The sequence below is a fragment of the Magnolia sinica genome, chromosome 4, assembly GCF_029962835.1.
Source record: "Magnolia sinica isolate HGM2019 chromosome 4, MsV1, whole genome shotgun sequence".
Taxonomy (NCBI): Eukaryota; Viridiplantae; Streptophyta; class Magnoliopsida; order Magnoliales; family Magnoliaceae; genus Magnolia; species Magnolia sinica.
The window spans coordinates 107,586,686-107,599,698 of NC_080576.1; the positions used below are offsets into that span (position 1 = coordinate 107,586,686).

The 13,013-nt window shown below is 40.9% G+C and overlaps 1 protein-coding gene across 1 annotated transcript; it reads left to right on the plus strand.

Moving 5' to 3' along the window:
• The first annotated feature begins 8,042 nt into the window (after nucleotides 1-8,042).
• LOC131243702 (putative E3 ubiquitin-protein ligase XBAT31) lies at nucleotides 8,043-12,578 on the plus strand. The gene is made up of 8 exons (XM_058243215.1): nucleotides 8,043-8,312; nucleotides 8,428-8,487; nucleotides 8,606-8,677; nucleotides 8,906-9,027; nucleotides 9,114-9,254; nucleotides 9,341-9,448; nucleotides 10,091-10,349; nucleotides 11,564-12,578. The coding sequence occupies exons 1-8, from the start codon at nucleotides 8,133-8,135 to the stop codon at nucleotides 11,939-11,941; spliced, it is 1,320 nt and encodes a 439-aa protein (XP_058099198.1). The 5' UTR covers nucleotides 8,043-8,132; the 3' UTR covers nucleotides 11,942-12,578.
• Nucleotides 12,579-13,013: the final 435 nt, after the last annotated feature.

The window sequence follows — 13,013 nt, forward strand, 5'->3', positions numbered from 1 at the left end:
TTAAATGTCCACATTGTCGAAGTCGATTGTCGATGCCGGTTATTGATACTAATTATGAGTATGTGACAGCATAGTATCATGATATCTACCCATACGCATCATCTGCATATTTGTTATGAGGTGTGGTTGATCTTTGTATATGTCATTAAGCATGTTGTTATGAGACTCCCTGATAGGCGGAGATTATCTCACATGAGCGCACGGTATGCTTAAGATTGATGCATAACTAGATTATATGACTCATGCATATTGCATTATGATTACTGTACGCCCTAGCGACATCAGGGTCATAGCCTCCACAGGCATATCGTGGATGGCCAGATGGGACACTGAAAATTTATTCTACATGGGGTGCTATAAATATCCCTAGGTGAAAGTCTCTAAACCCTCTTGGTTCCAGATGTTTGCTCCAACGTCTAGACCGAGTGGATGCATGAGGGCATGAGGGCCGTATACCATTAGGTCGCGTCTCCCACTGTGTCGTGGTAGGTTGGAAGGGGGTGCTGCCTTACCTGTTCGAGAGGAGGGGACAATGCTAGGCTGAGTCTGACCAGCTCGAGGAATGGGTCCGCTATCGACGAGCCGGGCTCGATATTGGCAGGCGGATAGTGAGGTCTTTTTCACTCACCTTATTGCGCGCGATAAGGAGGCAATCTGGTTTGGAGTGTAATAGACCCCGGTGATGATCCCAGAGAGTAACCGTACTGATGTGTGGACTTATTGAGCAGGAATTGCATATTCATTCATTCATTCCTTCACTATCCACTCGGGCTAGTGGTGCGTAACTATTTGTTACGTGTACCTTCGCATGACCAGGATTTCGGTTGGGCGCGCGACTAACCTGAGATTAGGAGTTTACCACATTGAGTCTGACTATCCAAATTTAGGTATGGGACTGGTTTAGATAGAAGTCCTTTGTGGTGGGCCCTGTAGTCTGCGATACTACGTACTATCATCCCGACTTCACACTCCAGTATGGTCATTACATTCGCACCGTATATTACATTGCATCCGCAGTACTTAGCATTTTGGGTTACTATGTTTCTTCATTTATATGGCCTAGACGGACTTATCAAGTTTTACATCTTGCATTGTACCCTTGGTATCTGATATTTGGCTCTCTTTGACTCCTCATTTATATGGCTGATTTGAATTGCGTACTCTGATATCGTATGACTCATGGGCATACTAGTATAATTCTGCTTACTCTAATATCATATCTTGTCGATATTTCTATTTATTCCATTGTCTGATTTATGGCATTGTATTGTATACTTGGCACTTACGTTGTGCACACACTTTCACCACCCTCTAAGCTTTTCTATAAGCTTATGCACGATAGATGCGTGCAGGTGTTATTAGGTTGCAGCAGCGTTGAGCTTGGAGCGTGCAGTTGTCTTCTGAAGCTTTGATTTCGATATATGTATTTCCCTTTCAGCATTGTACTCAAATGATCATATTAGTGGATATGTGATGATGATGTTGCCTTTGTGAATTGGGTAATCTTGTGGTTATGCTTATTATGAGTTAAATGTACAAAAAGAAAAATCCTCCTTGTAGGATCCCAAGATCGGAATAGGGCGTATGGACGTTAGGAGCCGAGAATGGGGTACTATGGAGGCTATCAGCACCGGACTCAGCGATAGTGATTCCTGTGAATCCGATTTTTGGGTTTGGGGCGTGACAGTATCTCTTTTTTCCACGGGTAAGAATATCATTTAATTCACATATGTCAGTATGTAATAGGTCTAATATTTGAGATAATCTCTCAACACTTGGAAATGGTTTCTTAGTTATTTTAGACCATATGTGTACTTCACATTTATCTTTATCATTATCATTGTATGATATTAGGCCGTTCTTAGCCATGAGTTTTGTGGTACTGTAGCCAATATGTGCTAGTCTACCATGCCATAGTGTAACAAACTCAATCATGTAAGCAGAAGAATTCTTTTCATTCAAAGAAAATTTGATCATCCCATTACAAGCATAACTCTTACCCACAAAGTTCCCATTCTTAGACAAGATAAGCTCACCTGATTCAAACAGAACCCTATTCCCAGGTTTGCTCAAGAGATCCCTTGAGACTAAATTCCTCCTTATGTCTAAGATATGCAGTACGTTAATTAGGATTACCTTCTTTCCAGAGGTAAATAGTAATTCCACGGTTCCTTTGCCTACGACTTTCAATCAACATTTATTTTCCATTTAAACCTCTTGACCATTGGTCACGTCTTCATAAGTTTTGAAGGCAGATCGATCGTGTATACATGGAATGTGGCACCTGTATCATACCACCAATCGAGAATTTTCTCTTCAACTAAGTTCACTTTTGTGACCATTGCTATGATATCATCGTCCATTGCATTAGCCTCTTTCTTAGGCTTTTCGCGGTCCCTACAGGTTCGGGCAAAATGTCTGGTCTTGCCGTAGACATAGCAAGATCCCTTGGGTTTGTCGTTTTTCTTCTTTTGAGTTTTCTTAAATTTTCCTTGATCTTTGTTAGGTTTAAGGGAATTAGACTTCTCATAGTTATTGTTTTGGGATTGTCTTTTTACTATATTTACCTTGGACAATGATGCACCATTAACATCATCCTTCTTATCTCGGTTACGAGATTCTTCTTCAATATAAAGATGCTTTTGTATTTGTTCTAAGGTGAATTCTTCGGATTTATGCAGTAGCATCTTCCTATAGTCTTTCCAACAAGGAGGCAATTTTACGATAATAGCTTCGACTTGAAAGGATTCAGGTAGGTATATTTTTAAAGCCTTTATCTTCTTTATAATTAATTGTAATTCATGGATTTGGGCCAGCAGTGGCTTACTGTCTATCATCGTGAAGTCGAAATACCTGACAATTAGGAATTTTCGTGTACCTTTCTCTTCAGCCTTGTACTTGTATTCCAGCGCGCTCAAAATTTCTTTAGCTGACGTGGTTATCTTGTACAGATCGTACAACCGATCAGAGAGAGCATTGAGAATATGACCACGACACAGCAGTTCATCATCTTGTTGCTTGATCCTAGCAGCGACCTATTTTGGAGTGTCAGTGTCCTTTGTTTCAGTTAGAGGCTGGAGAGTCGGGTCCAGGATGTAGAAGATCGTCAGTGCAATTAGCAGGAATTTTAGCTTGTCTTGCCACCTAGTAAAATTTAAATGGTCGAACCGATCTAATCTGATCAAATCTTGGTTTATCAATTTGACTGATGCAACACTTTTGGTATCCATAATCACGCTTTAAGATTGTTAGAAAAAATGTGTTGGATATACCGAAAATAAAATAAAAATAAAGTAAATGTCAATTTTGTTTCACTAGGCGAAATCATGTAAAATGATACGGTGTCCTTAAAGCGTGATTCGCCCCCTTATCAATTGCTGATAGGTTACATGCGAATTGCTTCTAGGATAAGACAAGCCTGTCTGGACCCGATGTGCAACAATCACGATGGGTCCACTTAGGAACAATTGAACGCAACAGATCTGATTCTGCCAGAATGGTGGTGACCGACGCGGATTGCCTGCAATGCTTCTACATCGTGTCACAGAATAGTCGCTCCCTCGCAACCTTACGCGAGACGGTGCGATCACGATGTGAGAGGTCTGGTAGGAGCTTATGTGTGATGGGTCTGAAATGAGCCAAGGCTTTATAGGCAACTGAGAACGGTCAGATTATAAATCTGAAATGTTCAGTCATTTCTGAAAACAGATAGCTGCCATGAAAGATACAACGGTCCGAAAACAGATGGGCCATGATGATCCAACGGTCAGAACTTATGATCTGACGACCAGAAACGGCTGGAATTAATGGTTAATGGTTAGAAACATTTTTCAAACATTCTGAACTGTTGATAGCCACCTAGCAACGATCCACTCCCTAGTACCTATATAAATTGGACCATTGCAGTCCAAATTCAATCATCTCAACACCATCTCTCCCATCAGATACTCCAGATCTCCTTTATATAATACTGTGAACATTTTCACTGTCTGATTCTGCTAGAACAGATCTGCTGCATTCAATTGTTCCTAAGTGGACCCATCGTGATTACTGCACATTGGATCCAGACAGGCTTATCTTATCATGGAAGCAATTTGCATGTATCCCATCAGCAATTAATAAGGGGGCGAATCACGCTTTAAGGATAGCGTATCATTTTACATGATTCAGCCTAGTGAAATGAAATTGATTTTTACTTTATTTTTATTTTATTTTCGGTATATCCAACACATTTTTTCTAACAATTTTCAGTTCATCCAAGTGTGAATTACCTTATGAAGGGTTTGAATGGCATACAAATATGATGGTGGACGTTGAAAGATTTCAACGGTGGGCATTTCCCTCTCTAATTTTCATGTAATGTCTCTGATGCAGGGAAGGACGTGAGGTCGAGCATCGTCTTTCTCAAGAGGATAATTGTTCTAAATTCATGGAGCTTCTCTGACTCCTCACAGAGACTTCTCGAATCCACGAGAAGGAAAGCAAGCAAAATAGAAAATAAATTCTATAAAATTCAAAATTAATTGATGAATAATCTTCTAATGTGTCTCCTTACACTATTAATAAAGAAAAAATAAACCAAAATTTGTAATTATCAAAAATAACAAAATTCTAACTCTAATAAAAATCTTATGTGTAATAAAACTCTTCTAAAGCCTAATTTCTAAAAATAAAAATTCTAAATAAACTTTCCCTAGAAGAGTCCTAGTATAATTAAAAGTTATTTCTAAAAAAGAAAAAAAATCTAAAACTCTAAAAATAGAAAAATATTAAAAAAATTTGTAATTACTAAAAATAGTAATTTTTTCCTAAATATTCATTTTTAAGCTAAAAGCGCTTGTTTTCTGACGAAACGGATGGATGCGACTTGCATCGTGGGTCGGTTCACCTCGAATGACCCGTTTCAGTAAAGATTGATAGGTTATGCGCCTCATAACGATACCCGAATCAAAAGTTACAGTCAATTTACGGTCCACCTTCTTTTGGCCCAACCATGCTAGGAAAGTATCTGTGGCACGTTCTACATCAGACTCCTCCACTTGAAAAAAACTCGTCCTCAAGTTACTCAAGAGACTTGATACATGAGTCTGAGATAACTTCTGACGCCGATGTTCAGTAGCCATTTTTTTAGTACTTGATATTAAGCTCTTGAGCTGACATAATATATGTACTCATGCTTTTCTTGACTTGAATAATATTGATCAGTTCCTTCACTTCTGTCTTTAAGATCTTATATTCTTTCTGATAATGTGGGCAATTAGGCGGACTTGCCCCTGAAATAGGATCAATGCGATTTTGTATATCTCGTACGGGAAGCATTTTATTAGGGAGTTCATCGAGCACAACCGCCTTGAACTCCTACAATCCTGGTTCCAAATCCTCTGAGATATTCACAGGCTCCACCTATTTTTTTTTTCAACTAATAAATATATATCTCCCGTTTCCTCATATTGTTTAACAAAGGCCCGTTCATTTATAAGATATTGTCCCTCCACTTTAGAAGTCTTGGGTTGGTTCTCCGTTCCCATAGGGGTCATATGTTTGTCACTGATGAATCTTGTAGCCTGTTGTAATTCCGTTTCGATGAGGTCGTTTCTCGTGGACAAATAATAGAATTTTTTTGCATAACTTTTTACTGATTAACTATCTTGATAATAAATTTAGTTTTGTTGGAATAATACCTGATCGTAATTCCAGGGGAGGAATCGCATGCACAATAACTGCTTCATCAGCGGCCACGTGTGAATTGGTACTTTCATTTGTCTCGTACGCTCGAGTTGAAGTTGTTCCCACCAAGTTGAAGCTCCGCCCTTCAATTTGTATGCCACAAGCTCAACCTTCTTTGCTTAAGAGATTTTCATATATTGAAAGAATCGCTCAACTTCAGAAAGCCAATCAAGAAAATCCTTAATGTGAAGTTGGCCATTAAAGTTAGGAAGGTCGACCCTCATTTTAAATTTTCGATCCATCCGATCATTGCCTCATATAGGATATTGCAGAATTATGTCATTGGATCCTACCTTCTTAGGAGTGATCCTGTGGTTCACTGTTGGCACCATCCTGCGATCAGGGTGATTACGAGTGCCAGCAATTGTTGGTGACAGATCGCCACCAGGAATACGGAGTTGTCGTAAAGCATCCGCTATGCTATTTGTCATGCAATTGATGGAAGCCTGCAACCCTTGTATGGCTTGCCGATTCTCTCGCTGCGCTGTTTCGAAAGCTGTCGCCGTTAAAGGTAAATTCCATGGAGCACCGTACATGGGATTGTTACTTGATCCGTCGTTACAAGTCATCGATTTGAGAAAAAACCACTCTCTGATACCAATTGACGTAGGAAAGGACGTGAGGTCGAGCACCGTCTTCCTCAAGAGGATAATTGTTCCGAATCCACAGAAGGAAAGCAAGTAAAATAGAAAATAAATTCTATAAAATTTGAAATTAATTAATGACTAATCCTCTAATGTATCTCCTTACACCATTAATAAAAAAAACCAAAATTTGTAATTATTAAAAATAGCAAAATTCTAACTCTAATAAAAATCTTAATTCTAATAAAACTCTTCTAAAACCTAATTTCTAAAAAAATTCTAAAGCTTAATTTCTAAAAAAAACTTCCTCTAAAAGAGTTTTATTATAATTAAAAGTTATTTCTAAAAAGGGAAAAAAAATCTAAAACTCTAAAAATAGAAAAATATTATAAAATTCAAAATTATTAAAAATAATAATTTTTCTCCTAAATATTCATTTTCGAGATAAAAGCATATTTTTTTTTATGACGAAATGCATAGATGCTATTTACATCATGAGTCAATTAACCTCAATGTCCCGTTCAGATTGACAGGTTACATATTCCCGTAACGTTACCCAATCAAAAGTCATGCTAAATCTATAATCCACCCGACCCCAACCATGCTTGGAACGTATACGTGACAACTTCTATCTCTCACTTTATTTTTAAGTCCGCTTCATCTCGGGGATCGTCCTAACCTGAGCTGTAAAAACAGGTGTACGGAATAAGTTTCTGACAAATACCACGGTGGACGTCACCTGGCTTCCGACTGCAGGAAGAATTGCCGGCAATCCGCGTCCGTCACCACCGTTTAAATCGACGCGGACGTGTTGCGGGATCACCAGGGAAACCGCGTCCTAAATATCGTCCGTGAAAATTCATGGTAAATCCGTAATCTTGCCCGTTCAATTGCAAAGAATTCAGAAAAGGCGCTGAAATGACAAAACTACCCTCCCATCCTTCCGAGTTCAAGATTCTCACTACGGGAAATTACGTCATTCGGCACGCGCATTTGCGTTAAATCAACAATTACTGGTTTACCACAGAATTTCACCACTCCTCTTGCTGGATTACCGTCCCAACTCAAAAATGGGCGGCCAGAACCCCATCCAACGGCTGGTAAGAGAAAACCCAGATCTGAACGGCTGTGATCATTCCAGAAAAGCTAATTATTCAATGCAAGTACGGTTCGGAGGGATTTGGACAATGACTTTTTAGTCTCAACCGCTGTAGATAAATAGACTGGAAAACAAATATCTGACTGCTGCCCGAGACCGCTGCCCGACTTCACACGTCAGCTAGCTCGGGCAGGAATGTGGAAACGCCGAAACGAGAAACACGGGCTGCACTCTCGCGGGTGTACTATTTGGGTACCCTTCGATGGCACATGCAAAAACCTGCCACACGAGTAAAATATCCAATCCGTCCATCCATCAGGAAACTAAACTTAGATTCTTACTACAAGAAAGAATCTTACAATCATCTACTGGCCCATATATCTACGTTGAATGTGGGCCGTAGGTCCATGCTCTTTTCTCTATGAGTGGTTCTCCTTCTTTGTATATCTGCAACTATAAATGAAAGTGGACCCCAGCTTTTAACGGCTAAGGTTCAACACGGAGGATCCACATTGTCACGTGCAGCACGTGCGGCGCGCGAGTTGCTTTAGCAATGTAGCAGCGGAACACACGCTCCAAACTCCAAAGACGAAATAGTACACACGCCTTTTAAGCCATCCCTTCTCATTCTCTTCTTCCCTTAACCTGCGCGCACTCGTTGCAGAAGGTGGCGCACGATAATACAGTGCGCCGCCGGGGTGTGAACTGCGCACGGTGGCGGGATGGGTCAGGGGCTGAGCTGCACGGCGGCTCAAGAACATGGGCTGTTTGGGGCAGCCCGGGCTGGGGATTTGAAGGCGTTTGAGGTTCTTGTAGAGAGAGAACCGGGTCTTATACATCAGACTACTGTGTATGATCGCTTCTCCGCTCTGCATATTGCTGCTGCAAATGGGCAGATTGAGGTGAGTTTTTCTTCTTTGATGGGCATTTCTTGTTTTTTTTGCTGTTTTGGATTTTGGGTATTGCTTTTATTGGATTTTTCTAATTTTTGGGGCGTTTGGATTGGTGGGTGGGCAGGTCCTTTCATTGATTTTGGAGAAATCTGTTCATCCAGATGTGGTCAATCGGCATAAGCAGGTAGAAGGATGGACCTTTTTCGTGGATTTGGATTTGGAATTCGATTTTTTGGGTGTTTGGATGGTTGGATTTCGATGCAGAAATGGTTGATCTTGTGTTGTTGGTATTGGGTTTGTAGACTCCTCTTATGCTGGCTGCAATGCATGGGAAGATCTCTTGCGTGCAGAAGCTCATCCAAGCTGGTGCAAATGTATGTAAAAGAGAGAAATCTTGGCACTGAGTTTTTAGTTTTCTTCCATTTTCTGGTGTTTTTATTTGATTTTTGTTGAAATTTGGGTCTGTGATGATGTAATTGATTAGGGTTTTCTTTGATTTTACTGGATTTTGATGATTGATTCATAAAATGCGTGTTTATTTTTCTTTCCTTTTTTGGGTTTTTGGTGAAGTAATTGATCTGGGTTTTGTCTGTTTTTATTAGATTTTGATGTTTGATTCATTGCACGGAAGAACTTGCTTGCATTACGCTGCCTATTACGGCCATTCAGATTGCCTACAAGCCATTCTTTCTGCGGCACAGACAACTCCCGTCGCTGATTCTTGGTGGGTTTTTGCTATTAATTCCATCGGTTGTTTTGTGTTACATCATTGAGATCTTGAGGTTTGAAAATCTCATTGTGTTTTTACAGGGGATTTGCACGGTTTGTGAATGTTAGAGACGGCAATGGAGCGACGCCATTGCACTTGGCGGCCCGGCAAAGACGGCCTGGCTGCATCCATATTCTTTTAGACAATGGGGGACTTGTCTGTGCTGCAACGGGCGGATATGGGTAATTTCTTATGATCCTGGAGATCTTTTCTATCTTAGTTCGAAAACAATTACCGACCTATCATATTAATAGAGTTCTAATTGCAGCTGCCCAGGGAGCACCCCACTTCATTTGGCGGCTCGAGGGGGGTGTTTGGATTCAGTCCGGAAATTGCTTGCATGGGGAGCAGATCGATTCCAAAGAGATTCATCTGGGTAAGACACTCAAACCACTATCAGCGCATGTCTGCCTCATTTATCAGCTGGAATGGATTGTATTTAGTTTAGCATTCTTCAGATGGTAAATTAGTATTGCAATTGAAAATACCCCAAATTTCTTTTATCAGATATATATGTATATTATACATTGGAGTTAAACTAAGGTATTGGGTGCATTTGGATTTCTTCTCTCTATGTAGATAACATGATAGATCTTGTTAGGTGCAATTGCCGTTTATTGTATAATGCATGCTTTGGTATTTTGTAACTAATTTTCAGTTTGTAGAGAGATCCTTTGAATTGCTTTCAAAGACACTTAAGACCCAAGCCTGCCTTTTCTGTTGACTCGGCAAAAACCAAAACCAACCGGATTGGTTTTTGCCGAGACAGTTTTAGCACCTAGAGGAGGCCGGTTTGCAAGGTGCGAACAAAACAGTGTTTTGCCCCCCAAAAACCTTTTTGGAGGGTGCATACAAACAGGCCCTAAATTTATTGAATTGATTTATTGCAATTCAGTTTGAATGAGCATCCAAATGCACCTGGTTTCTGCAACCAATGATCATTGAGTTGTTTCTGCAACCAATGATCATTGACTTTGGGAACTCTCGTTGAAGTTCTAATCTTGGTTGTTATATGCAGGAGGATACCATACACTGTCGCTCTGAGACACAAACACAATGCATGCGCAGCGCTGCTGAACCCCAGTTCAGCTGAGCCTTTGGTTTGGCCCTCACCCTTGAAATTCATTAGTGAACTCAATCCAGAGGCGAAGGTCCTATTAGAGAGGGCTCTGATGGAGGCGAACAGGGAGAGGGAGAAGAACATCTTGAAGGGGACAGCATATTCATTACCATCCCCACCACCTTCTGATAATGGGGTAGAAGATGATATCGATGAGGTACTTTATCCCTCTTATACATTAAATTACATTGAATTGGATGGAAGAATTACACAGTTCTTACAAACATCATACATAAACAACGCAACATGAAGTAGCTATTCCTCACAAATAACGCCTTAGTCTGTAGCTTATAACTTTATAGTTTATACATATCAGTAGGCATTTTACGGTTTAAACCCATTTAGGGAATTCTTTTTGCATGCCGACATCTCTTCGGTAACCATAAGCTGTTCGAGCCAAGGTTTGAAATGGGTGTTTTACATAACGTATCGTGCACCACCGATATCGTTACATATCACTCTGTATTGGGCTGTTTCAGGCTGATTTGGGGCTGAAAACTGTATTGTTTGTGGGTGATACTACTGGGTTTGGACAATACCTTAAACCTTGGTTCTGAGCGGTTCGGAAGATTCTACTTCAAATTTCTTCCTATCTTCAACTAACATAAATGGCCTCATAGTCTTCAAATAGAGAAGTGGTATGTTTTTAACCATTTGGTGTGGACTATCTGAATCCAACTCCCCCCAAATTGCATTTGGGACTCTGCTCTCACTTCCTAGCTAGTTATAGTTGCTAGCAGTTTGAAACAGACACTTTGTGCTCACACACCCAAATCTGTTTTTCTGCTCTGTTTCATGCTTCATGCAACTATAGGAGTGACTCCTTAGATGCTTCTATTCTACTCACAACTCGCTGCATTGCATCGTGTGAGATCCTAGCCACTTTTCAAGTGGGTCCCCACATGTAGAAGTTCTGTCCCAAGAATCAGAGGCCAGTCTCATCTGCCACCCCATGCATGGATGTTGTGTGTGGACTGCTGCCTCCCGCTCCCATCTTTAGCGTGTAAGTGGCTCACATACAGCTTGATTTTTGGGCCAAATGATCTAGATGGTGGAGCCCATCTATCAAGTGGTTTGGATGTCACACCCATGCATGATGTGATGAACCATGAGTTCGTTGATTTGTCCAAATGAACAAGTCCCATGAGCAGCGCTGCCTAAATGAATTATGACACTAATAACAGCTTCTTTACATCCAAGATTCACTAATTCAGATTGAATATCTAATTCAGAAGGAACTCAAAATTTATACTTTCTTTTGGGGTGTGTTTGGTTTAACCAAATATCATGAAATTTCATGATATATCAGTTATTTTGGTGTGACCAAATGCTGTTGAATTTTCGAGTCCTGATTCAAATTGAATATCTCAGGCCAGCGAGAACGAGCTATGTTGCATCTGCTTCGACCAGGTCTGCACGATTGAGGTCCAAGACTGTGGCCATCAGATGTGCGCGCACTGCACGCTGGCACTATGCTGCCACAAGAAGCCAGACCCTACCACTGCTTGCTTAACCGCCCCGGTCTGCCCCTTCTGCCGCAGCAACATAGCCCAGCTGGTGGTTGCCAAGACAGAGAACGATGAAGGAGACGATCTCCCTTCAAAGCTAAGGAAGGCAAGGCGGTCTCGGAACTTCAGCGAGGGCAGCAGCAGTTTCAAGGGCTTATCGACCGCGGGTTCATTTGGGAGGGTGGCGGGCCGCAGTTCAGGAAGGATCTCCGACAGCAACGATGGGATCGACAAGCCTTGACACATGGTGCTCTCAGGGACGTTCAGCATTGACACATGGCATTCTGTGATGAACCGATGCGCCATCGAACACGTCGCCAAGTGGGTATGGGCTAGACTACTACGTGCATTTTCTATCATTTCTCAAATGGCAGTGGCCCGTTGTCCACCATGACCGTATAAGTCAAATCCAGACCATCCAAATTGTGGATCCAATGTGGAATTAGACTAATCGGGCAATCCTAATGGAGGTCCAAATTCAACGTCCGACCAGTTGTGACTTTGGGTCCCCATGATTTGGGCAGTCTGGATAGATGCATTGGGTGGACGGGTTACTGCCATTTAAGAAATGGATCAAAACTCACATAGTGGTCTAGCCCCATGGAGTGCTGGTGTAGAGATTCTGAGATTCTAGGAAGGCAGATGGGAGGAATTCAAATAAGGTGTTTTTTTTATTTTTATTTTTAATATTTAAATTCTAGCATTTTGGGGTGTTTGGGTTGCTTGAAATCTACAGAGCTTTTAGATCTCTTTTGGGTCTCTTATAATATAAAGAAAGAGTAATGTTTCTGTTCAATTGAATTGTAGCAGTGTATGTTTGAACTTTGAAGAGTTTGAAAGTAAATAGAAAATCCTCTCTTCAAGGAAAATTCCTTCAATGGTTGCTGTCTAACCATAACTACTCTTTTGTTTCCTTCCTTTGAAAGTGTCAGCAAATGGTGGCCCACTTACCTGATGTTCTTCAGATGTGAATGAGATAAAAAGGTACAGAAAAGCCTGTTGGATACCTTAGTTTGTCATGTGACCATGTCTCCTTTGATAATTGAGCGTGGTACACCAATAATTTTACCAGTCTGACCCATAAGGTCGTCATGTATATTTTTGGCATATTTGTGGTCCACCTGATCACTGGATCAATCTGATTCTCACGTGGAGTAACATCCATGGAATAGAGCCTGCCTGATGAATGGTGTGGATCTTGTACATGCTTGTGGGGTCCAAAACAGAAAGAGAGGAAAACTCGTGTCCTATCCAGAGAGACAATGGCACCTAACTCATGTGGGGCCCAGTTTTAGTTAAGCTGTGTGTGTACA

What these genes read in the sequence shown, in the direction of transcription:
- LOC131243702 (XM_058243215.1), top strand. Translation starts at nt 8,133, where the DNA reads ATGGGTCAGGGGCTGAGCTGCACGGCGGCTCAAGAACATGGGCTGTTT. An exon ending in CTGCAAATGGGCAGATTGAG is followed by an intron (nt 8,313 to 8,427) that starts GTGAGTTTTTCT and finishes GTGGGTGGGCAG; the next exon opens with GTCCTTTCATTGATTTTGGA. An exon ending in GCTGCAACGGGCGGATATGG is followed by an intron (nt 9,255 to 9,340) that starts GTAATTTCTTAT and finishes TTCTAATTGCAG; the next exon opens with CTGCCCAGGGAGCACCCCAC.